Consider the following 24,366-nt stretch of genomic DNA (forward strand, 5'->3'; position numbering starts at 1 on the left):
GTGGCGAGGGAGGGCTACTCTTCATTGTGGTGCACGTGCGCGTGCTTCTCGTCACAGTGGCTTCTATTGTTGCGGAGCACGGGCTCTAGGTGCACGGGCTTCAGTAGTTGCAGCACACGGGCTCAGTAGTTGCGGCATGCGGGCCCTAGAGTGCAGGCTTAGTAGTTGTGGCGCACGGACTTAGTTGCTCCGTAGCATGTGGGATCTTCCCGGACCAGGGATCGAACCCGTGTCCCCTGCATCTGCAGGCGAACTCTCAACCACTGTGCCACCAGGGAAGCCCCAGCCATCTGTTCGTAAAGTCGCCCCCACCCTCCACTGGGCCCGGGTTCCTCAGGGACCCTGAGGGAGGGCAGCTTTCCTTACATCCCCTTCACAGGTGTGGTTGGAAGTCTTTTCTTGCCAGGCATGAAGTCCTGCCTCCTCCCCCCACTCCCTGCTGCTGGCTCCTGGATGGGAGGCTGCTCCCAGGGAGGGTGAGGAGCTGGCCGCAGCCCCTAAGCCAGCTGTGGACAGCAGTCAGGGGGGTGCCAGTGCTCTTGTCCTCCCTCCTGGCTGGTGCGGCTGGCCATCTTTCACGCAGAGTTACGTAAGCTTGAGTCAATTGGAGCTCAGAGCAGTTCATTGTGGGCTATTTTTAAGCTGTAACACATCACAGCAGAGGGGTCACTGCACCATGGCTTGCAGGGAAGGTTGTTTAAACATCTGTTATTTAAATTTCCCTGTGCCTTAAAGCTCAAAAGCCATGTCCTCCTGCACTCTCAGGTTCTGCATTTCACATCCCAGATGAGGAGTGGATTATCACCCCTCACCCTGCCATAGTTTCCTCTAGGACTGGGGTTTTCTGCACCGTGACTGCCTTTCTTTGGGGTGAAGCAGCGGGGCAGGGAGAAGGTGCCAGCTCCTTCAAACATGGTGCTGCCTCCGTGGAATGGGTGCACCCTGAACAGGAGAGACTTCCAGGGAAGCAGGAAGTTAGAGTTCACAGGGTGGAGAGGAAAACACAGACAGAGTGCTGGGTGTAGAGCTGAGAGACAGACAGAGGGTACAGCCTTCCTCCTGGGGGGCTTTGGTTTCCCATCAGGACCCAGAGAGTGTTGATCACAAGGTCCTTGTGGGTCTCTTCAGAAGCCTGCCTCTGCTTGGGCTGTGCTCCTACCTGCAGTGCCCTCCCTCCACAGACCTAAGTGCTACCCACGTGCAGCCTCTGGGACAGAGGGCTGGTGTCTGAGCCCTTGGACAGTAGGCAGAGATGAACCTCTGGGGAAACAGGCATTGCTTTTCACTCCATTATCAAGTGGTTAGCTGCACTGGGAGCCCTTTAAGGCTCCTTTTTAATTAATTAATTATTTATTTTATTTATTTATTTTTGGCTGCGTTGGGTCTCCGTTGCTGCACGTGGGCTTTCTCTAGTTGCGACGGGCGGGGGCTACTCTTTGTTGCGGAGCACAGGCTCTAGGTGCGCAGGCTTCAGTAGCTGTGGCTCACGGGCTCTAGAGTGCAGGCTCAGTAGTTGTGGCGCACGGGCTTAGTTGCTCTGCAGCATGTGGGACCTTCCTGGACCAGAGCTCGAACCCATATCCCCTGCGTTGGCAGGCGGATTCCTTAACCACTGCACCACCAGGGAAGTCCCTAAGGCTCCTTTTGATCCTAGATTTTTGGAGATGTCGAGTCTTCCCAGAGTACAGGGAGGAGAAGGCAGGTAGACTGGAAGAGTGCAGGGCCAGGGACTTGACAGAGCTGACACCTGAGAGCACAACAGAGCCCAAAATATGTCTGTGTTGGAGAAGCAAGTCTGGGAGACTTGGCTGGTCATGAGGTAGAATGGGGCCTTCTGTGCCTCTCCTCTTGATGCCCTTCCTGCCCACCACCCTCAAGTTCTCCTAGGTAGGAGGATTCCAGCCTGATCCACTGGGAAGGAGGGTTTCTCAGAGTGAGGTGACTGTCCCCATCTTCTGAAGTCTGACCCTCTCCACAGGGTTTGGGGCCTTCCCCCAAGCCTGCCCGGAGCGGGTCAGGTGAAGTGTGAAGGGAGGCAGTGCTGGAACCCGCCCTCATAGAGGAGCCTCTGTATGGCCTCGCCCTCAGACTGAGCTCCTTCCTGTTGCTTCCTGGCCCCTCCATCCCAGACAGCCCTCAGCCTGGGGAATGGGCTCAGCCTGGGGGAGGGGCTCTCTAGGTTGCCATGGTAACATGTTGGCCCTCCTCACTTTCCAGAATCAGAAATAGAATTGGATGCCCTTCTTCCTGGTGAGAGACTATTTAAAAACATGTTTGGGGGAGGGGTACAGGGGCAATGTCCCTGCCTGATGAGGGGGGAGGGGATGGGGGGATGAGGGGTGGGTGCAGGAGGGGGCTAGGTAGAAGGGGCCCAGCCTGGGATCCTCTCTAACTGCCTGCTGCCCCTCCCCTCAGATGGATAAAGCAGAGGGGCTTCAGCAGGCCAAGAATTCTGAATACAAGAGACTCAGCCAGGTCCCACAGGGTATGTAACTAGCCCCTACTCAGTACTGACAGCTTCCTGGGAGGCACTGGCTTAGTGCCCCCCAGGAAAATGCCCCCTCCCATGCCTGAGCCACCTGCTAAGCTATTGGGAGGAGGAACAGGGCCATGTGGGTTACAGCTTGGGTGGGGGCTTGGGGCTGCAGCAATCGGAAGGGAGGCATGTTGGCTCCCCTCCAGCAGGGTCCATGCCAACGTGGCCCTGCGCATGACACCTGTGATGGCATTGTAGTTTCCTGAAGTGTGGGTCCAGAGCCTGGTGGCCTGGCTTCGGATTCTGGCTCTACAACTCACTAGCTGCAACCTCTGTGAATTCTCTCTCTTCCCTGTGCCTTGATTTCATCATTTATAAAATAAGGGTGACAGCACCCGGCTCTTGTTGAATTGCTGTGAGGCTGGGTTACAGTGCTCAGCACTGCCTGGCACAGAGGAAGGGCCCAGTCAATAGCAGTCACTGTTCTTATTGCTATAAGGGGTGTTTGCTTCCCAGGTGGGAAAAGCTTTCTCCTCTCTCCGGGCTGCCTTCTTTGGTCTTTCCTTAGTGGGGCACACCCTTCTCAGATCCATTGTTCATGAGGACTCCAGCCCGGAAAGGGAGAATTATGCCTCACTTTCGCAGGAGTCGGGGGATGGCTCAGTGGTCGGACAGGCAGGGACTCAGGGCCTCCCTCCATGCTTCTCCAGCCCTCCCACAACCACAGGAGGCTGCTACTAGCATCTCTGTTATGGGGAAAAACAAAACAAAATTAAAAAACAGTTTGCTTGGGGCCAGAGATTAATGAAGTTAATAGTGTTCAGCAAGTATGTGTGTGTGAATGCACACATGTGCAGACCACAGACCCTTGGGCTCTGTCACCTTCCTGGGCCATAGTGTGTGGTGAGCAGCAGTGTCCAGCCACATCTATCCCCATTCTTAACTGAAGGCAGCATCTGGGGAAGGGGGAGGGGGTCCGGGGGCCTGAGACATGGCTGAGTCAGGCTTTGCCCAGTGCTGAGTCAGGAAGGTGCAGACGAAGCACAGAGCTAGCCTTGGTCCCTGGTCACATCGCTTCACACCCCATGGCCAACCGTAAGCACTATTTTTAACTTCTGTGAAAACACACCGCTTCAGAGGACGAGACTACAGCTTCGTTCTCCACAAACCTGTTTCCTGGGTAGAAAGACTGAGGCCTGAAAGGATAGCCCTGGAGGACAGAGGGAGGAGGCCCAGAGCTCATAGCTGGGGGAAGGAGGAAGGTCTGACCCCGCCCCAGTCAGAACCTCCAGACTCAGGCCTGTAGCACTGGTCAGTTCCCCAAACTAGGCCTGTCCTCTGTGGCTGCAGGGCACATCTGGGCCTCGGCTGGTTGTCCAGGCAGGTCCCACTCCTCCCTGACCCTCTGCCCATCTACAAAATGGAGGGTAGGACTGCCCACCTCGTCTAATAGCTTTCTTTTCTGTGTGCTACCCAAGTCCAGTCCTTTGTCCAACTTGTCCTCACTGCGTATGCAGTTGTACCCAATGTGTACCCAGTTCTGCACCCACCATACCCGCACTGTGTAGCCAGCCCTGTGCCCACTGTGTGGACAGCCCCCTAACCACTGTGTCCCCACTGTGCCCATCCTGTAATTTCCACTGGTGGCCTAGCCCTATGCCCAGTGTTCTGCCCCCCTTCTGGCCAAGGTGAAGTTGACACAATATGACAAGGGCTAGAACATTCTGACTTGAGGGTTCTGAGCAGAGGCCCCACTCCCACCCGTGTCGTCCCCATCCCCACCTCTGTGGGATACTGGTCCTGGGCCTCAAGGACATGTGACTCTGGGGAGGGGGCTCTGTGAGGCACAGGCAGGGGAAAGCCATCTGGAGCAGAGAGACTGCCAAGGAGCTGCTGTCCCTGGAGCGGGAGCTGGGGAACATGGAGGAGGGGAGTTAGAGCCTGAGCCTGGGCCCCTCACCCACTTCTGCCTCGCAGGACTGAGTGGTGAAGGGGCTTTGCCCCCCACAGGGGCCTCGGGTCACACACTTGGAACTGCATCCCTGGGTCAGGGCTTACGTCTCAAGTTGCCACGTGGGAAATGGGGAGAAAGAGGCAAGTCTGGCATCTGAGGTAAACTGGGAACCCAGGGGCTTCCTCAGTATCTCCCCTGCCTACCTTTTTCCCTTGGCCTTATACACGCTCTCGCCTCTAGGAGCACTGCCCTCCCTCTAGGGCTGGCCTGGGCAGAGTGGCCACCTGGCTGGCAAGGAGAGAGGAGGCCAGTCTAGGGTTGGCAGAATTCACTGGGGTCCCTTGGCCTTTCTACCTCTCAAGATTCCCTGGGCAGGCCCCCATTCCTCAGGGGGGTGGGGCCCCTGGTTTCCCACACTCTCTCACCCTCCCCCAGGTCACTGGGGGCTGTGATGTGTGGGGTTGCCACACATGGCAACGAAGTGGGGGCAGGGCACCTAGGGCATGGAGCAGGACTATGGAAGTCACCAAGAAAGTGGGGGGCCCTGATCCATCGGGCTCCCAGGGCCACCCCTCAGCTGGCAGCCAGCAGCTGGGCGGTGGCCCTAGAGGGTCCCAGGGACCATGGATAAGCTCAGGATCTGTATACTTGAGGCAGGGGTTGTCACTGTCCACCGAGGCCATCCTTGATGGGTCCTATGGCTCAGCCTCCCAGGCCCATACACACGAGCCCAGTCACCAGCAACTCTGGGACCCTGCTGAGGTTAGCTCCCAATGTGGCTGTGAGCGGGCCTCTGAGGATTCCCTGAGACTCTCCTCCACTAGCTCGTTTCCAGGCTCTATCGTGGGAGCCCAAACACATCTCGTCACAGAGAACAGGACCCTGGCCCTACCGGTGTGCAGGCACGGTGACTGCACCAGTGATGTGGCCCAGCTCGGACTCTGCTGTTCCCGGCTTCAGGTGCAGATGGCGGGGGAGGGCAAGGCTCCAGCTAAAGTCCTAGTAGGCTGGGGCAAAGGCCCCTGCAGGCCCAAACAGATAGCCCCATTGGGCATTAGGAAGAGCCGGTGGCTACCGTATTTTCTTTCAGGGGAGGATGGCTCAGCTGCAGCCCAAGGTCCTCTTCTGGCTCCGGCCCAAGCTCAGGGCCAGGGCCAGTGCCCATGTTCGGCTCAGGCTCCTCCAACTCCAACTCCAACTCAGGCAAATACTCCAGCTCTGGATACAATCTCAATGTCAGCAGCAGTTGAATCTTACACCTGCAACCTTGACCACCTGATGGATACCAATGCCATCACCAAGGGCCTGTCCCAAGACCTCTTGCCCAGGAAATGTGGCAACCAATGGTCTATCCAGTTGGAGTCTCCCAAAGGGGTCACATCCTGCCAGGACAAAGTGAATTTCCATTCTCAGGATGAGCCTGCCACCCCAGCACGCACTCCAAAAGAGTCCCCAGACCAGGCCCAGGAGCTCGAGGTTGCCCAAAGGCCGGTGTTACCAAGGCAGCCTGAGAACCAAGTGGAGAAACCCATGGTCTGTACCTCCAGGCCAGGCAGCCCCAAACCGGGCTCAGGGCCTCCAGAAACCCCCAAGTCCAAGCGGGGTAACCAGGAGATCTGCAGCTCTCAGCCAGGTCAGCAGCCCCTCAATGCTTGCAGCAACACCTGCTCCAATGTGCCGCCGTCTGCCTACCAAGTAACCTGCCGCAACTCCCCCACAGTACAGCCTCCCAAGGAAGCCATGCAGATACCCCCCTCCAGTGCCCCTACCTGCCAGCTCCGGGATGCTGTGGAAGACCGTGTGCTGGTGTTTGATATGGCCACGGGCAACACCAGAACGGGGCTGCTGTGCCATGACCCCATGGGCTCAAGGGCAGTGCTGGTGGGCCTCATGCCCAGCCACCCATCCATCTGTGCCTCTGAAAATACGTTGTCCACCCGGCCATTGACCAGGCCCATCTTCTCCCCTGACAGTGATGGCTCTAGCTTCTGGTCCACCACACCCATGGTGTCCAGCCCTGTGCCCTCCAGCCTTTCATCTGGAAGCTACCGAGAGGTGGCCCTGGTTCCCAAAGAGGCCAGGCTCAACCTGGAGTCACGAGGCTCCCCTGGTACTGAGACACCCATCAGGATGGGGATGCTCACTGGGCATGTTCCACTGGGTATGCCCCTCCAATTTGGAGAGAGGATACTGAGCCATGCCTATGATCCTGGCTGGTCCAAACCTGACGCTGAAAAAACCGAAACTAGTCACACCATCTGGATGCAGGATGCCTCCAGGATGCAGGACACCTCTATGGTCCAGGCCAAGAAACTGCAGTGGATGAACTCAGAGCTGACCCCAGAGCCTGTACCACCAGCCAAAACCCAGCAGGTGCCCAGACCCCTGCTCCAGGAGGATGTAGGCAACCACAATCAGAAAGAGGTCGTTATTGCTCACCCTGACAGCCCTCAGGTCAAAGGTGCTGGGCACGCCCCACTCTGTGGTCAGCCCCCACTAGCTGAGCAGCATCCCCTTTCCCGGCAGCCCCCTTCGGCCGGTCAGCCTCCCTCTGCAGAGCAGCGTCCCCTTCCCAGGCAGACCCACCTTTCTGGATAGCCACCCCTAGCTGAGCAGGCCCCCTCCACCAAGCAGCCCCCACTTCCTGGTCGGGCCCCTCTCACTGGAGCCCCTATTGCCAGGCAGCTTTCTCTCACTAGGCAGCCTCCCTTTTCCCAAGAACCCCCCATCTCCAATAAGCCCACTCTCTCAAGAGGTCCCCCCACCACTAGGGACCCTGGTCAGGCCTCCACCCTGTGCCAGGAAGGTGAGCCATTGGGCCCGCCTACCCATGTGGGGGTACTTCGGGTGACCCCGGCCCCTGAGGAGACCTGTGTCTATGTAAGCAGAGAAAATGTTGGTGTCAGTGCTGGTCAAAGCTTCAGCTCACATCGGCTCTCATCCTGGCAAGCTGGCAGCTGCCCCAGGGAGCGGGAGGAGCAGCCTTCCCTGCTCACATTCACCACACCTGGTCCTGGCTGCAAGGTCTTGCCCACGGCCCCCGGTTCAAGCTGACAGCTGAGGACATTACACACTCGCCAGTGGTCGCGCAGCTTGGCCTTCTCCGAGGGGCCTGCTATGAGCTGGTGCCCACCATGGATGTTCTGCCAGTACGGTCCCCAGTGCTCTGCCGCCATTCACGGGACCCCTACCAGGACATGGCATCTGTGGTGATCGACACAGGCACAGGCTTCACCAAATGTGGACTGGCTGGAGAGGACCACGTCCTCAGTGTGCTGCGCTCACGCATCCAGCTGCTCCAGCATCCAGTCCACGGCCAGCCCAGGTACGCAGTGCCTGAGAACCGAGAGGGTTCCTACTCGGTGCTGAATCGAGGAGTGGTCTCTGACTGGGATGCACTGGAGGTGCTGTGGCAGCACCTGTTCTATTGCAGGCTGGGTGTGCAGCCCGAGGAGCTGGCTGTGCTTGTGGCGGACTCACCCACATCACCATGCACGAACCGAGAAAAGGTGGCTGAAATACTCTTTGAGCATTTCCATGTGCCAGCCATGCAGACAGTGCATCAGGCCCTGCTGGCACTCTATGCTTATGGGCGGACCACTGGGCTGGTGCTGGGCAGTGGCCATGGCACCTCCTCTGTGGCACCCATCATCACCGGGGATCTGGCCCCACTTGACACCTACCGGCTGGATGTGGCGGGTGCTGACCTCACTGAATACCTGGCTCAGCTGTTGCCGGCAGGTGGCCAGTCACTGTTCAAGGCATGGCTGGTCAACCAGATTGAAGAGGCCTGCTGCTATGTGCCCATGGACATGACAGCTGAGATGGCCCGTGCCCAGGCCCTGGCCCGGGTGGACTTTTTGCTTGCAGACAAGCAGGTTATCACACTGGGCTCTGAGTGCTTCTGCTGCCCCGAGGCCCTCTTCCAGCCCAATATTCTAGGCCTCAATCAGCCAGGCCTTCCACAACTAGCCCTCCTAAGTATCAGCCGGCTGGAGGCCAAGCAGCAGGAGCAGCTGCTGGCCAGTGTGGTGCTGGACGGTGGCGGCACCCTGTTGAGTGGCTTTCCTGAGTGCCTGAGACAGGAGCTGGGCCCCGGTGCCACTGTGCTGGGCTCTCTGCACCGTGCTGCTGCTGCTTGGCTTGGAGGCTCCATCATGGCGTCCCGGGACTCCTTCCAGAGCCTGTAGCTCAGCCACCGTGAGTACGAGGAGGAGGGCCCATGGGCCATCTATAAGTACCATCTGTGAGCACATAAAAGTTCTTTCTGGTTCTGCTTCTTTTGACCACTGTGGCATATTTTAGGCACAGGGTGGTGGAGGGAAGGGCAGGGATCCAGGCATGTGGTCAGGGATGGGGCCCTTGGCACTGCCAAGGCATACCCTGCCTCTACACACTGGAATTCCATGGGCCTTGGCAATCCTATCCTTTCCAGAGAGCCCCACAGCCCCACAGCTGACATTGGCCCTGGTCTAGCCTGACCTTTATTGCACCCCAAGGGCAACCACAGAGAGTGGCAGCTGTGGGTTTTGCCCTGTTGCCCTGGCGACAAGCTCAATTACCCTTGATTGCCAGCTCGTTGCCATGGCAATTTCAAACATAATGTAATAACCCACACAGCCTGGAGTGAGTCATGGGGGCGGGCAGCCCCCTCCCCTAGCTCCAGAGGAAAAGACTGCTTGCCTTCCCCCATGTTGGGCCCTCTACGGGGCGCTGAGGCCAGCAACATTGACAACAGCCAAACAATTCTACAGATGGCTGGGGCCCTGGAGCACTTGTTACCCCCAAGGAGGGTCCCTGTCAGAGTCTGGGCTTCCTGGGGGAGCTGGCCTGATAATGCAGATACCTCCTAAAGTCAGAACCTTGGCTGGAGCTCTATGCTGGTTTGGCAGGTGCTTCTGTCAGCCAGTCAGAATATGAAGGTATAGGAGTGCTGGCCTTTGGTTCCCTGGGGCAGGAAATCAGGGTGGGGGGCTGATAAATCCTGAATCCTGGGTGGGAGATACAACCTGAGCTGGGGGATGAGGCTCTGGCCTGCTTTGTAGTCTCTGAGGACGTGGAGACTCACACCTTATCCTGCCTCTCTGACTATCTAGTTTTGGTGGGAGCCAGAACTGTCAACTTTGGGCTCCCTTCGCCTCCTGTGCCTCCCAAGATGGGCAGCCTCTGCCCACAGGGTGGCCAGGGTAAAGGCCTCATCAGGAGATCTTCATAGAGGCTATGGGGCAATGCCAGTGCCAACTGCCCTGCTCTTGTCCCAAACTCCACTCTGTTTTAAAGGGCCTCCCGCTGTCCCTCTGGCCAGGGGAGTGGCTAGAAGCCACAGCCCCTGACCTTGTCTGGCTCTGAATAGTGGGGGTAGGAATAAAGGTCCATGTCTTCCATGGCCTGGAAGAGCTGAGAAGAAGAATTCACCTGGTGTTGCTACTTCCTGCCTGGAGGGCAGCTGGAGGTTGAAGCCAAGACACTGAAGCCAGGACTTCCCTGGTGGTGCAGTGGTTAAAATCCGCCTGCCAATGCAGGGGACACGGATTCGATACCTGGTCTGGGAAGATCCCACATGCCACGGAGCCAATAAGCCCATGTGCCACAACTACTGAGCCTGCGCTCTAGAGCCCGTGCTCTGCAACAAGAGAAGCCACCGCAACAAGAAGCACATGCACCGCAACAAAGAGTAGCCCCTGCTCGCCGCAACTAGAGAAAGCCCACCTGCAGCAATGAAGACCCAACGCAGCCAAAATAAATAAATAAATTCTTTAAAAAAAAAAGACACTGAAGCCCTACCCTGCTGGTGCCCCTCTGGCTGGGAGCTGAGGGACAAGCCATGCCCCTGTCCCAACCCTGGGTTCTCGTCTTAGGTTGTCCTCTCCACAAAGGGCAAAGACCTGGCTATCCCCACACACACCTGAGAGTGAGGGGCTGCCCTTCGTGGAGAGACTATAAATGGCCAATGATATAAGGTCATCACAGCCCCCACCCACCCCTGGGCATGGTCCATGGTCCACCCTCTTCCCATGTCCAGCTTTCACACTGTAAGTCAGCCCCCACGATCCTGAGGCCTGTGCCAGGTAGGAAGAGGACCAGTGGCTCTAGGGACTAGCTAGCTACAGCGTCCATGTGCACATGCAAGCAAGCATGCCTGGGTGGACACAGAATGCAAACACATGTGCCCCTGGGCACCGCTGCACACACTGTGCTGTTGCCATCTCCTTTGGCATAAGAGCACACACACACAGACATAATCACACGTGTGCACATACACCCTGCCACGTGCTCACCCACAGGCACATGGAGTGTGCACAGGACCAAGAAGACGTGGAGCACTGCCAGCAGCAGGCAGGGCTCTAGCGAGCCACCTCTTCCCCTGCCTCTAAATCCCCCACATTCCAGCTTCTCCTTGGCCCAGCTTTTCTGTGCCTGGATAGCCATGATCTTCAGGAAAGGCAGAAAATGTGTGTACCACGTGTGGGGTCAGCAAGCCAAGGATCAGATGCACCATACAACACACGGAACCATTGTTTCAATGACAGTGGGCAGACAGCAGGAAAGACTGAGTGCCAGGCCATTCATTAATTCTGCAGACATGAACTTAGCATACTGAGATGAGACTCAGAGCTCTGCCCTGCAGATGCCCAGCTTACCTGGAGATTCCTACCCAGTGGTGGAGTTGGTGCCATGAATGAGACCACCCAGAGCCCAGGGAGCCCAGAGGTGACACCCACCTGGCCTGGAAGCAATGACCAAACCAGGGAAGGATGTGAAGGGCTCCTCGACACCCCCTCTGGAGAAAGATATCGAGGGGTCCTGTTCGAGCAGTCATTTCCCAGGCTAGACTTCCAGCCCCAGCATGAGCTCCAACTTCCTCACTTGGGCAGTCACTCCTGTCAGCAGCTGTGGGGAATCATCCAGGAGAGACTCACTCAACATGGCCAGGGGTTTGGAGATGACCCCACCCAGGATGGGGTCAGAAGGCTCACTGAGAGGGTTCTGGTTGGGTGGAGCCCAGTTTCAGGCACAGAGAAGCCTAAGTCTGGCCTTCAGATACTGGTCTCAAGGCTTGTGGTGGGGCGGGGCAAGCATTTGGTCCATGTGCCTCTGTGACAAGGGACAGAGAAATGGCCAAGGACTTCCTTCAGAGGCTCTTCCCGGCAGTTCTCAGCCTCCTCCAGTCAGGGGCCATGTCTGGTGGGGCACCATGGTGCTGTAGTTCTCTTGTATCCCCATATCCCAGCCCAGGCCACCAGTAGTGATGCTGTTCAGGAAGGGTTCGAGGGTGATTAAACTGTCAAGAAAGCAGAGTCTATGCCATGTCATAGGTAACTTTTAGAGCTTGAGAAATTCAGTGCCACACAGGAGGGGGCAGGCTGAGCCAGCCACCCTGGATGGGACCTTGCAGGAGGGGAGGGGAGGATGGGTAGAAGACTCTGCCACCAAGGTCTGGAGCCCTCACTTGCACACACACACCCCGGTGTGTTTACTAGCTAGGGGAGGCCTGTCTGTAGCACAGCTTGCCCTAGCAACTGCCCACTTGGTTCTAAGTGGGTTCCGCTCTTTGGGTCAGGTTTTGGGAGCTGGGCAGAACGCCAGTCCCCTGGGGACTACTACCTGCCAAGACACTCCTGTGCAGCTCCAGGACTCAGGCTTTCCCCACACCTTCTACTCCGCACCCTCTACAATGGGCATAGGAAGGCCCCTCCGGTCCTTGTTGCCCGGTCAGTCCAAGGGCCTAAGGGAGCCTTTGAAAGCCTAGCCGGGGCCGGGAAGGCCAGTGCTCACCTTCTCTGCTGCCACCCCATCCTCAGCCCTCCTTCGAGTGAGATTCCGGGCTCAGGCTCCTCCAGGGTCGGGGCGGAGCCGGCTGAGGGAGGCCCCGCCCCCAGCCCGCCCCCGGCCCGGGGTGCGAATCCGGGGCGGCGAGCGGCGGGAGATGCTGGAGGTTCGCGAGCCGAAGTGGCTGCAGCTGGCGCCGCGTCTGCCCCGCGTGCCCGGAGCGGATTCTGCCCGCCGCCCCCGGAGCCCTCGGCGCCCCACTGAACCCGCGATCGCTTCCTCCCTGTGACCGACCAGCGCTGCAGGTGCGGGGTGACCCGGGAGGGGGTGGCGCCCCCGGAACGTACGTTGTGGGGTCTTAGGGGATTGAGTCTCTGGCTCGAGGTTCGGGTAGCCGAGTGCGCCGGGGCGCTGCAATGGCTTGGGGTCCCGGCGGGGGCAGAGCACGCGGGCTCTGCAGATCCAGGGCTCGGCGTGCGGGGTTGGGCTAAAGTTCCCCATCGCCTCAGACGGGTCGGGGGTCCCAAGGGAAGCCTCTGAGACTCAAGTCCAGGTCAATCTCCCCTCCTTGTCGCCCATCCCACCTCCGTCTCGCTGGGCTCCTAATTGTGGGAACATTAACCCTCCAACATTCGTGGTGCCCCGTGGGGGTAGGGGCCGAGGGCTCAGCTGTACCTCTGGACTCCCAGAGCTGCCTCCGGCCCCTCCCAACTGCCCCCGGGCCCCCTCCCTCCCGCTAAGCAGTCACTAATTTCCATGACAACGAGAGTTCTTTATGGGCGACAACCTGAAGGGGGCTGGGCGGGGCTGCCGCGGGGTGGGGGAGGAGGCTCAAGCCCTTGGGGACCAGCAGCCCCCTAGCCAAGATCCATCTTCCAAGCCTGAACTCGAGGGCCCGCCGGGGGTCCAGGACACCGACCCAGCGCTGCGCGGTGGGGCTGGGGGACGCACATGTTTCTGCTGGGAGGTGCGGGGCTGGGTGCTCACACGTGTGCCTCCCGCATGTGTGTTGCTGTGCCAGCGGGGGCGAGTCAGCAGCACTGGGGAAGGGGGTCAGGGTGGCAGCACGGTGGGGAGCAGGGCCCCCGGCTGGCAGGGTGAACAATGAGCGAGTGAGTTTCTGCTTTCCCCAGCCTGTAGTGTCTGGCAGAGACCCTAGGCTCTCCCAGCCCCCCATAGCTCTGCCAAACTGCTTTTGTCCGCACCGCTAGGCAGAGCCTGCTTCACCAGGTTCCCTCCCAGGGAGCAGGGCTCTCTGTCCCTCACCAAAAGCTCAGTCTGCAGCAGTCCAGCCCCTGTCCTGCCACCCTCCTCCAAGGCCCAGGCTTTGAGCAACACCCCCCCACCCCCGCCCAGGACTGCGCTTGGAGACCTGGTGCCCTTCCTGCCCCCCCAACTCCCAGTTGATTCCTGCCAGCTTTAGGCACCTGCTGGGCCCCAGTTTCCTCAGCTGGGCAATTGGTGACTCTACTCCCCTCGGTGTCAGGCGCTGGGCCCTGTGGTGGAGAAGAGGTCTCTCTCCCTTTCTTTTACAGCATTTGGTGTGCGCCCCCAGGTGCCATAGGCTGCCTTTCCCATATCAGCTTTTGGCCCTCCTCTCCAGCCCTTGTCCTGGCAGGTGGGCAGTCCTTGCCCTGGGAGAAGACTACAGAGTCAGTGATATCCATCCAGGGAAACTGAGGCATAGTGGAGGGATGCTGTGCAGTTGTTATCCTGTTTCTAGGTTGCTTGGGGTGCTGTTTCTGGCCCTCAGACAGGATCCACTATCAGGGAGGGGGACGGTGGTGGCAGGGAATTAGGCTGAGCTGCAAGAGAGGCCCTGGGGACCCAAGGCCTCTAGAGGGCAGCAGATGGGGGTGGGGGTGGCTGGGGAGTCTAGGCAGAGCTGGGTCAGCTGAGAGGAGGGGCTGTAAAGGGAAGCAGCCAGGTCTCCAAGCTTCATTTCCATCCCCCAAGCCTGTGCCTTCAACATGTTGGACCTTCCTCACCTAAGCTGCTGTGATGACAGGGAGAGAGGCTGAGGAACTGTTCTGAGGGGACCGCAACAGCTGGCCTCTTTCCCAGAGCTACGGCTGTCCCACACCAAGTTCAGTGCATGTCTAGGGGAATACAGGAGGGGTCAGTCTCAGAGGTCCTGGCATCAGGGGCAGCTCCTGGTCCAGGTGTGCAGAGCACATGGTCATGGAGGCCTTAGGGCTCTGCTGGGCATCCACAGGCCCCTTTGAAACCCCCTGCCCACCTTCCCTCCTGTGTCCTTGTGCCTGCATCCTTTTTACTGTGTCAATTCTTTACTCCCCTTCCATCACAGGTTCTGCCTTTGTCTCTCTGTGTCCCTGCCCCTCTCTTTTCTAAAGTCTCTCAGTTCCCCACCTCCCCTTCCTTGATGGGGACCAGGGTCACAGAACCCATGGGGAAGGAATCAGGCCAAAGTCTCAGGGAATTCTTGGAGAATTTGAATAACACCTCTCCTCTCCCCTCCCCTCCCCTCTCCTTTTTAAAAAACTTCCATCACCATAGCAACCCTTTACTCTGGGGCCTTCCCTGAATTTCCCCTCCTCCGCTCACAGGGAAGCAGGGCCCCCAGTGAATTTTCCTTCAGGGGCTCAAAGACTGGGACCCCAGGTGCCTGGAAGGGGCCAGCTGGCTCTCGGCTCTGCCTGCTTATTGAAGGCTGAACTTTCTGGAGGCAGCACCTGATCCTATGCCCACCCCTGAGACTGGAGAGCACCCCCGCCCTCTGCCTGCGCCCTCATTAGATGGGAGAGAGTCAGCAGCAGGAACTACGGACCATGATTTAGCTAGAGCCTGAGGCCCAGCCAGGGCAGCCCCCTGCCCAGTTACCTAGAGCAGTTGGATAGTGGGCGAGAAACTTGACTCTGCCTCCTGACACAGACCTGAGAGTGAGGTCTCTATTTCTGCTGGTCCTGCATCCTGTGGGTGAGGTCTCTGCGGCAGGCTGGGCAGAGCTTGGGCCTAGGCATGTCTATTACAGCAGGAAACCCAGCTCCAGTCCCTGAGAGAGGAGAGCAGGGAAGGGGAGGGGTTGCCTGCAGGCTGGTGTTCACAGCTGCCACTAAATTGGGAGGTGTTGCCCACAGTTGTTGGGAGGCAGCTGGAGGCCTCCTGGGCCCCCCCTGGCCTCCCTAGTTTTACTGCAAGGTCTGAAGCCCCACATGGCAGAGGACCAGGGTGCCAGGTAACTCCTGTTTATGGCTACGAAATGTGGGGCTTGAATCAGGCTGACCCCAGTAGAGGAGGGGCCAGGACTCTCTGTGGGACCCCTGGGCCTCTGGAGCTGGCCTCTGTCCTATTCGGGCCTCCCCTGGGCCAGACTTGTCTTAGGCTACAGTAGGGTCCCTAGGGGACCCTTTATTACCAAGGCAGAGGCTCCATCAGCTTTGCCTGAGGGGCCAGACCTGAGGAGCAGGCAGTAGCTAGGGAATGCTTGGCCCTCAGGCTCCCTTAGAGGCTCCCCCAGGCTCTGCACTTCCCCCAAGCTCCCTTTGGACCGCCCCCTGTGCACACCAGTCAGTTTCTCTGCAGAGAATGGAAGGAACCACGTCTTTAGGGAAACAGCAGCTATGGGACCTCTGTGCCCTCCCATGTCCCAGTGTGGACTTAAGGCCGAGCCCAGGTCACTTGTCGTTGCGGGGGAAGCCCTCTATTGTTGGATGTTGAGTCTGGGCTGTCCAGGCCATGGGGGTTAGAAATGCACGCCCTCTTTCTGCCTGGCCTTCTACTGTTCTTGAAGCCGTCCCTCAGTTTCTCCTCCCTGCTTTGGGGCCAGGGCCCCCTTGTTGCAAGCAGGTGCCAGGGGCTTGGTACGCATACCGGCAGCCTCCTAGGCAGCAGCAGTGGGTAGCAGATGGTAGAGTGGGTGGGGGTGGAGGGGACCAAGATGCTAATCTGAAGCAGGGCCCCCTTTTCTCCTCTCTTTGCCCTGGGGCCAGGTTGCGGGTGGAGGCAAGTGAGTGCAGTTAGGTTAGTGAGGAGAGGCAGTGACTGGCTGAGATCAGGGCCGCTGTGGGAGGGAGGAGACAGATCTGTCCCTGCCCCTGCCATGAGGCTTCAGGACATGGCTCCAGGCTGATGTGACTGAGCAGAGGTCCGGATTTCCGTGGTGGAGACAGACCCCCATGACCAGCCCTGGGTCCCTGCGGGTACGAGTGCCTGTGCACGGCCAAAAGCTGGGCCAAGATCAGGGACAGGCACGTACAAAACCTCCCACGCCATGCGGCTGAGCAGGGAGCTCTTGGTGTGGGGTGGGTGGAGGTGGAGTTTGTGGAAGTTACCTCAGCGAAGGGTGGTTTTGAGCCTGGAGCTTCAGGATCGTTGCAGCCAATCTGTGGCACAAATAGCCTTATAATGTCAGAAATCACAATGAAAGAAGAGATTTAGCCCTGGTCTCAGCACCTAGCTCATGTGGAGGCTGCTCCACAGAGAGGCCAGGATGGGCAGTGCCCTTGCCAGTGCCCACAATTCCTGCCATTGGATGGACACAGTTGAGCTGGCGAGTCACCTGTTGTTGGTTGTTTAGGTAGTTGCTGATTTTTTTAATGTTAAAAATAACTCTGCCGTGACAAATAGGATACTGATGGGAGGCTTTGGGGGAAGGGCATTCCTGCCAGAGGGAATGGTGTAAGCAGAGCGGCAGAGCTGGGACACAGGTCCCTCCCAGCCCTCCTGGGGGACCTGTAGGCTGAGGTACAACCCTCCCACCCAGTACAGGGCCCTTGGATTGCAGCCTGGGAAGGGAATCGCTGCACATAAGACCAATGAGGGGACTGATGCAAGCCCCCTCCCCCGGATTGTTTGGGCATAGAGATGGGTGGCCGGCAGTGGTGGGTGGCCATGCCTCTGCTCTCAGCTGTGAGAGTGGGATTCTAGCCACAGGCTCCTTCCCGGCAGATGCAGGAGCAGGGCTGTGACAATGGCGGCAAAGATACGCAGTCAGGGACGATCTTCAAAGCTTCTCTTGTTTGCCTCTGCAGTGCCTCACAAGATGGCTTAAGCCCTAGCTTGAATCACACTGATGAAATGCGTTTGTGTTCCCTGAGTCCAAAGAACCTGGATGGAATTTGTTCCCTAAAGCGGAGGGCAAATTTGAGGGAGAACTTTCAGGACTGGGTGCCCTAGGAAGTGGGTAGCCTCCGCCCGGGAGGAAACAAGCAGCAGCCAGCTCTGACCAGGGGGCTTGTGTGGGTCCTGGCCTTTGACCCTGGCTGGCAGAGTCCCTCTGACCAAGCTGCTTCCTCTGGTGGTGGCTTCCTCTCTCCTTCACTACCCTGTGGCTATGAGTCACTTCAGGTAGGGGGGCATCTAGGTAGCCAAGGCCCCAGCCCAGCCCCTTAGCATAGCAAGTGCTAATCGGGGTGGAGGGAGACTATGCACAGTCAGCAGAGCAGTTTCAATGCAGCCTCAGCGTGAAGTGTGTTATCATCCCAGTGTCACACCAACCAGGCATTAAGGAGGCTGACTCTGGGTCAGGTCTGGAAAGGTCCAGACACTGTCACCAATTCCCCTCCTGAAGTTTACCTCTGAGCAAGGACCGTGAGTGCCTTTTCCTGTGGGTGCTGGAGCCAGTTCACTCAGCACCTCAGGTGAGGATTGGGCTGGCAGGGTTGCAGACCCAGGGGGTGCCATGCTCCGGGTGCCAGAGTGCCTGGAACCTACTGGAGTCAGCTGCATGTGGTCATCCTTGTGCCTGGAATAGCCACCCCTGGCCAGGGGCCTCTCCCCTGGACCTGATGGTCCAGGTCTCCTGCGGGCCCTGGCAGTGAGGCACTAGGCAGGCTTGTCTTGCTTTTCTGGACCATTACCCCTTCCTGCCTCCTGGCAAATCCTTTCCCTCTAAGGCCCAGCCCTAATGCTGCTTCTTCCTCAAAGCCTTTCCTCATTTCTCCACCCAGATGGGAGTTCTCCCTCTGAAGAATCCCCAAGCAACATTTATTTATTTATTTATTTATTTATTTATTTATTTATTTATTTATTTATTTGCATCGGGTCTTTGTTGCGGCAGGCGGGCTCCTTAGTTGTGGCATGCAAACTCTTAGTTGCGGCATGCATGTGGGATCTAGTTCCCTGACCAGGGATCAAACCCAGGCCGCCTGCACTGGGAGCGTGGAGTCTTATATACTGCGCCACCAGGGAAGTCCTGCAGTATTTATTAAATCAGTAAGAGTAATCACAGTACAAATCCTAACAGAAAATTAATAAACAATTGGTATAAATCTGCCCCTCTGACACCCAATTCTTTCCCCCAAAGAGAACTCTTATTTTCTCCCAGAAAAGAGTCTGTGAGTGTACACAGGCATATAAACTTTAAAAATTTTTTCCCAGTGTAGCATGCTTTACCCACCATTCTGTCCCCTGCTTTTTTTCAGAGACTGTCCTACAGTAGCACATTTTGATCTATTTTATGCTTTTTAATAGCTATCAAGTATTCTTCAGTATGGATAGCCATAATTTTTATTAACATTTTTTATTGTGAAATATAAGATCTAGGAATGTGCCCAATATGTGTATGTACATTTTTACAAATTATTATAAAGTTGAACACCTGTTAAACCACGACTCAGGTGGTTCTCAGGTTCAGAAATAGGTCCTCCAGAATCCCCCCGCCCCCAATCACAACCTCTTTGTTTCTCTTAGAAAGACTCATGGTGTTTATTTCTTAGTGTTTCTTTATAATTTTACCAGTATGTCTGTATCCTTAAACAGTATAGGTTAGTTCTGCCTGTTTTGAACTCTGTATCAGTAGAATCCCACTATATGTATTTGGTATTTTTTTCACTCAACACTGTATTGGTGAGATTAACCATGTGCTTGCGTAGAGCTGTAGCTCCTCATTTCCATTGTTTTGTAACAATATTCCATTGTGTGACTGACTCTACCACAATACATCTTGCTCTTGATGGATATGTGGGCTGTTTCCAGTTTGGGGCAATTCTGAATATTGCAGCCATGAGCACTCTTGTACCAGTGTCCTGCTACACAAATGTACATAGTCAGTAGTGCAATTGTTGGTGCACAGGATATGTTCGACTTCAGTAGTTTTACCAAACTGTTTAGCAAGGGGGAGACTTGCCCTCCAACAGCAGTGCTCGTGTTCTCCACATCTTTGCCAACACTTGGCATCTTCAGACTCGTGGAGATGATTCTCTGATGGGTGGGTAGATACAGCCCCTTTCATCTGTGGAATTACTGAAATTTAAATAAATCATTTGATAAATCTTCTTTAGATTGTATATAATGCGAAGTGATTCACGGATATGTCAGTTTACTATATTTTTCATAAGCGCAGGGGCTTGTTGTAGTTCGGGCAGCCAAGCCGAGTGGTTGGAGGTACAGCCAGAAAAGCAGGCACTGGATCTGAGCCTGATCACCCTCTAGCCCTTCCTGGTGTAGACTCTGCCTCTGACTTGGTCTGAGACAGGTTGGGGTTTCCCAAACGCAACCTTTACATTGTGGGGAGAAGTGGGCTGTGGTACAGCTGAACCAGACCGCATCCTGCCCACAGCTCAGAGCCCGGCAATGCCGTTTGGGTGTGTGACTCTGGGTGACAAGAAGAACTATAACCAGCCATCGGAGGTGACTGACAGATATGATTTGGGACAGGTCATCAAGACGTGAGTGCCGGGTCTGTTGGGCAAGGGTGGGTGGGCAAGGGCTGGGGAAAGGGGAGCGGAGTACAGCCCACGCTGAAGCCAGGGCTGAGTGGAGTGCCTGCTGGCTGCAGTGAGGAGTTCTGTGAGATCTTTCGGGCCAAGGACAAGACAACAGGCAAGCTGCACACCTGCAAGAAATTCCAGAAGCGGGATGGCCGCAAGGTGCGGAAGGCAGCCAAGAACGAGATAGGCATCCTCAAGATGTGAGTATGCGGCCCAGGGGTGGGGTGGGGTAGGGGAGGTAGCCGGGAAGGGCTTCGAGGTCCGGAGGCCTCAAGTAGTACCAGCCTCTGGCCAGTTAGTCTGCTGTGGCTCACAGTGGTGACCAGAGCCTCTCTTAGGGGTTCACCCAGCCCTATCTATTGGCTCTTCTCTCTGTTGCCAGGGTGAAGCATCCCAACATCCTACAACTGGTGGATGTGTTTGTGACCCGCAAGGAGTACTTTATCTTCCTGGAGCTGTGAGTGTGGGTCTGGGTTCCAGGATTCCTCAGTCCCCCAGGTCTTTACCTGCTCTGCTCTCTGCAGCCAGGGAAGGCCCCCCTTCTGGACCCTTGGGGTCCCAGGTCCCTGTGCCTTGCCCAGCCAGCTGCCTGGTGTAGGCAGCCTGCCCACGTGCTCCTGCCCCACCCCCGATCCTGCCCACGCCGGGCTCAGGGGCTGGTGTCCCTCAGGGCCACGGGGAGGGAGGTGTTTGACTGGATCCTGGACCAGGGCTACTACTCGGAGCGAGACACGAGCAACGTGGTGCGGCAGGTCCTGGAGGCGGTGGCCTACCTGCACTCACTCAAGATCGTGCACAGGAACCTCAAGGTGAGGCCAGCAATCAGGTCAAAGGGTCAGCTGGCAGCCGGCCTGGGGCTGGGGTGGGCAGCACCTCAGGGCCGTGGTCCAGCCTCTGAGGGTTCCATGGTCTCTTCCTCTGCCCACCCACATGCCATTCCTGGCTGGAGCAGCTGGAGAACCTGGTTTACTACAACCGGTTGAAGAACTCAAAGATTGTCATCAGCGACTTTCACCTGGCTAAGCTAGAGAATGGCCTCATCAAGGAGCCCTGTGGGACCCCCGAGTACCTGGGCAAGCAGGGAGTGGGGTGGGGCAGGGTGGGACACAGCCTTCAAGGAGTGGCTCTGGGTGGGTGGGGGGGGAAGGAAGTCCCTATCCCAGCAAATGGGTGTGAGTGGTACAAGGCCTGGCCAGGCCTGATATTGACCAGCAGGTGGACACTGTTTGCAGCCCCAGAGGTGGTAGGCCGGCAGCGGTATGGACGCCCTGTGGACTGCTGGGCCATTGGAGTCATCATGTACATCCTGTGAGTGGATAAGCCGGCAAACAGCCTGGCAGCCAGGTGGGGTGGGGGTCTGTGTCCATGGCCTTCCTGAGTAACCCTGTCCTTGGGACCCTGTGTAGGCTTTCAGGGAATCCACCTTTCTATGAGGAGGTGGAGGAAGATGACTATGAGAACCACGACAAGAACCTCTTCCGCAAGATCCTGGCTGGCGACTATGAGTTTGACTCTCCATACTGGGATGACATTTCGCAGGCGGGTGAGGAGGTGCCCAGCATGAGGGCAGAGTGAAGGGTTGGCATGGGGGACTGCTCTCAGCCTTCTCTGTTGGACTCTGATCCTATCCCCGAGCCCATTCATCACCTCTAGACAGTGAAATGGGGTGCCCAAGCCTAGCCTCTCCCTGGCTTTGTCCCCAGCCAAAGACCTGGTCACAAGGCTGATGGAGGTGGAGCAAGACCAGCGGATCACTGCGGAAGAGGCCATTTCCCATGAGTGGTGAGCAGGGCCCAGGGAGGATGGGAGGAGAGGCCAGGGGTCCCTTGGCCTCTGTCCTCCTCACACCTAGCAGCCTCTATCCTTGAGGCCTCAAATTGGGGTTCAAGGGGCACCCAGAGCTCAGGCCAACCCAGAGGGTCTGCCTGGTAATCCTTGGGTCTTACAAGAAAGGGCTGGGCACAGTCTCCATGAAGGCCATACCCCCTCAGATCCAGACGCACTTGCACCCTTTCCAGGATTTCTGGCAATGCTGCTTCTGATAAGAACATCAAGGATGGTGTCTGTGCCCAGATTGAAAAGAACTTTGCCAGGGCTAAGTGGAAGGTAAGGCTTGGATGGCTCCCTTTCCTGGCTTGATCCCAAGTGCTCCTTCTGGCACCACAGTTTCTTGCCTGCATCACACCCCTGCAGCCACACACAGGCTTTTCTTCAACCGTCAGGTGTAGCTGTAGCCACTGCTACTACCTTAGGCAGGTGTGCTGAGCAGCTGGGTCCCCGGCCCTGGGTTGGTCAGAGGCAGCCAGGGCACGATGGAATGGTCTGGGTTTGGCCTTCGCAAAGGAATGGATCCAGCTTCTGTAAGCCTCGCTCTGAGCCTCTCTCCACTGTCCTTCTTTCAGAAGGCTGTCCGAGTGACCACCCTCATGAAACGGCTCAGGGCACCGGAGCAGTCCAGCACGGCTGCAGCCCAGTCTGCCCCAGCCACAGACACTGCCACCTCTGGGGCTGCAGGCGGGGCCACAGCTGCAAGTGGAGCTGCCCCAGCCCTTGGGGGCAGTGCCACCCCAGCCACAGTGGGTGGTGTTACGAAGAGTGATAATGTAGCCCCTGCAGACCGTAGTGCCACCCCAGCCACAGATGGCAGTGCCACTCCAGCCACTGATGGGAGCATCACCCCAGCCACTGATGGGAGCATCACCCCAGCCACTGATGGGAGTGTCACCCCAGCCACTGACAGAAGTGTTACTCCAGCCACTGATGGGAGAGCCACACCAGCCGTGGAAGAGAGCACCATGCCCACTACCCAAAGCAGTGCCACACTGGCCACCAAGGCTGCTGCCACCCCTGAGCCGGCTTTGGCCCAGCCGGACAGCACAGCCCCAGGGGGCGCAACAGGCCAGGCTCCACCCTCTAGTAAAGGGGAAGAGGCTGCTGGCTCTGCCCAGGAGTCTCGGAGGGAGGAGACCAGCTGAGTGGGCAGGCTGTGGGGGGGCGGGGGATGGGCAGGAGGGTGGGAGAGTGGACGAGGGGCTTCTCACTGTACAGAGAGTCACTGGCATGATGCCCTCGCTCTCCCCTGCCCCTGCCTCCCAGCATGGGGCATGTCTGGGGGCCACAGGAGAGCAGTTTCGTCTCCTGTGTGTATGTGTGTGAGTGGTGGGCAGGCCAGAGGCAGGACCAGCCCCAGCCCCTGCATGGATTCCTTGTGGCTTTTCTGTCTTGCTAGCTTCATCAGTTTCTGTTTCTTGTGGGATGCTGCTCTAGGGATACTCAGGAGGTCCCTGCACCCCTCCCCTTTCCCTTTTTGCCTCACAATTCCCCCAGGCAGGCCCTGCAGGTCCCATCCTCTCCCAGGCCCTAAATTGGGTGGCCTTGCCCTGAGAGCTGGTCCTCCAGCGAGGCCCTGTCAGCGGTCTTAGGCTCCTGCACATGAAGGTATGTGCCTGTGGTGTGTGGGCTGCTCTAGGAGTGGAAACAGGTTGGTATAGAGAATGCTATAATCTCAGGCAGTATGCTTTAAGACAAGACTGGTCACATGGCTGGGGGCACTGCTTGGTAGCCATGGGGGTCCTCAGAAGTGAAAGAGAAAGAGTTGGAGGCTAGAAGCCTCCATCTTTGTCCCTGGAAGTCTCTCCCAAGATTCTTGTTCTATTTCCTGCCCTCCTGGGTCCTGTAGTGGGTTGCCCTGTGCCCTGAACTGCCTGAGCCTGTAAGGGGAAGGAGGAGCAATGAGGATGTGGCAATGAGATCTGGGAGGGCAGAGTGCAGGCCCAGCACCTAGTGTATCAGCCTAGCTGGGTCCTTACCCTGGGCCAAACAAGGAGTGCTGCCCCTGGCTCTTCCCACATGGGCTCCCTCAGGCTCAGTCCACAGTCCTCTCCATACCTGGGGGCCTGCTGTATGGCAGTGTCCCATAGTCTGATTCGGGGTTTGCCCTTCACAGGGGCAGATTTTCTGCTCTCTCAATTCAACAACAAAATAGAGAGGAACCCCCTCTATGTCTATGACCCACTTTCCCTTCTATCAAGGCTTGGAGAGAGGCCCAGGTGCCTCTGAACCATGCTGAGTTGCTTTTGCTGGAATGAGGGAGTGGAACAAAGCTCCCCAGTTTCCTAACGGAGGCTCCTGGCAGGTGCCCTTTGTCAGACCCCACTACAGCCTGGGCAGGCAGCTGCACTGGTCCTGGCCCTCGCTTGGCACTTGGGGGTAGTCCTGCCCTTCTCCCTGCATGCCTGTGGGTCTGCTCTGGTGTATGAAGGTCGGTGGGCTGTGTACCTGCTGAACCTGGCAAATAAATGTCACTCTGCCAAAGCCTCTGGCCACCCTCTCGCCTTTGCTTCCTCTATATTACTGGGGAAGGGCCCCTGGAAGGCAATGGGGAGGGGAGAGGCCGGGAGTTAGGTTCACAGGTAGTGAGTGGTCTGTGCTCAGTGCCATGCGGATTGCTTGGGCTGAGAGTACAGTTCATCCCTGCCACAGGGTGTTCCTTGATG

General features: G+C 57.4%; 3 protein-coding genes across 6 annotated transcripts in view; 2 read left to right on the top strand and 1 right to left on the bottom strand.

Moving 5' to 3' along the window:
* RBM6 (RNA binding motif protein 6) overlaps positions 1–24,366 on the bottom strand; it is a 204,842-nt gene that overhangs the window by 149,026 nt on the left and 31,450 nt on the right. The window lies entirely within an intron of this gene.
* On the top strand, positions 90–8,710 carry LOC105747902 (uncharacterized). The gene is given in 3 exon segments (XM_012532321.3): positions 90–2,250; positions 2,416–7,461; positions 7,464–8,710. Coding segments are annotated over 2 exon segments (3,732 nt in total). The 5' UTR covers positions 90–2,250; positions 2,416–4,946; the 3' UTR covers positions 8,681–8,710.
* CAMKV (CaM kinase like vesicle associated) lies at positions 12,308–24,187 on the top strand. Of its 4 annotated transcripts, none has more exons than XM_004267816.3 (11): positions 12,310–12,505; positions 19,720–19,828; positions 19,939–20,070; positions 20,253–20,327; positions 20,541–20,679; positions 20,823–20,943; positions 21,103–21,178; positions 21,277–21,413; positions 21,574–21,652; positions 21,889–21,976; positions 22,273–24,187. In XM_004267816.3, the coding sequence occupies exons 2-11, from the start codon at positions 19,734–19,736 to the stop codon at positions 22,843–22,845; spliced, it is 1,515 nt and encodes a 504-aa protein (XP_004267864.1). In that variant the 5' UTR covers positions 12,310–12,505; positions 19,720–19,733; the 3' UTR covers positions 22,846–24,187. The 4 variants fall into 4 exon arrangements, with proteins under 4 accessions (XP_049572353.1, XP_004267864.1, XP_049572354.1 ...); XM_049716397.1 differs by lacking the exon at positions 12,310–12,505 and adding an exon at positions 17,778–17,800; XM_049716396.1 differs by having other exon boundaries at positions 12,308–12,505; positions 20,823–21,178.

Source organism: Orcinus orca, chromosome 10, assembly GCF_937001465.1.
Source record: "Orcinus orca chromosome 10, mOrcOrc1.1, whole genome shotgun sequence".
NCBI classification, from domain to species: domain Eukaryota; kingdom Metazoa; phylum Chordata; class Mammalia; order Artiodactyla; family Delphinidae; genus Orcinus; species Orcinus orca.

What these genes read in the sequence shown, in the direction of transcription:
- CAMKV (XM_049716396.1), top strand. Translation starts at nt 19,734, where the DNA reads ATGCCGTTTGGGTGTGTGACTCTGGGTGACAAGAAGAACTATAACCAG. An exon ending in TTGGGACAGGTCATCAAGAC is followed by an intron (nt 19,829 to 19,938) that starts GTGAGTGCCGGG and finishes TGCTGGCTGCAG; the next exon opens with TGAGGAGTTCTGTGAGATCT. An exon ending in GAGGCCATTTCCCATGAGTG is followed by an intron (nt 21,653 to 21,888) that starts GTGAGCAGGGCC and finishes CACCCTTTCCAG; the next exon opens with GATTTCTGGCAATGCTGCTT.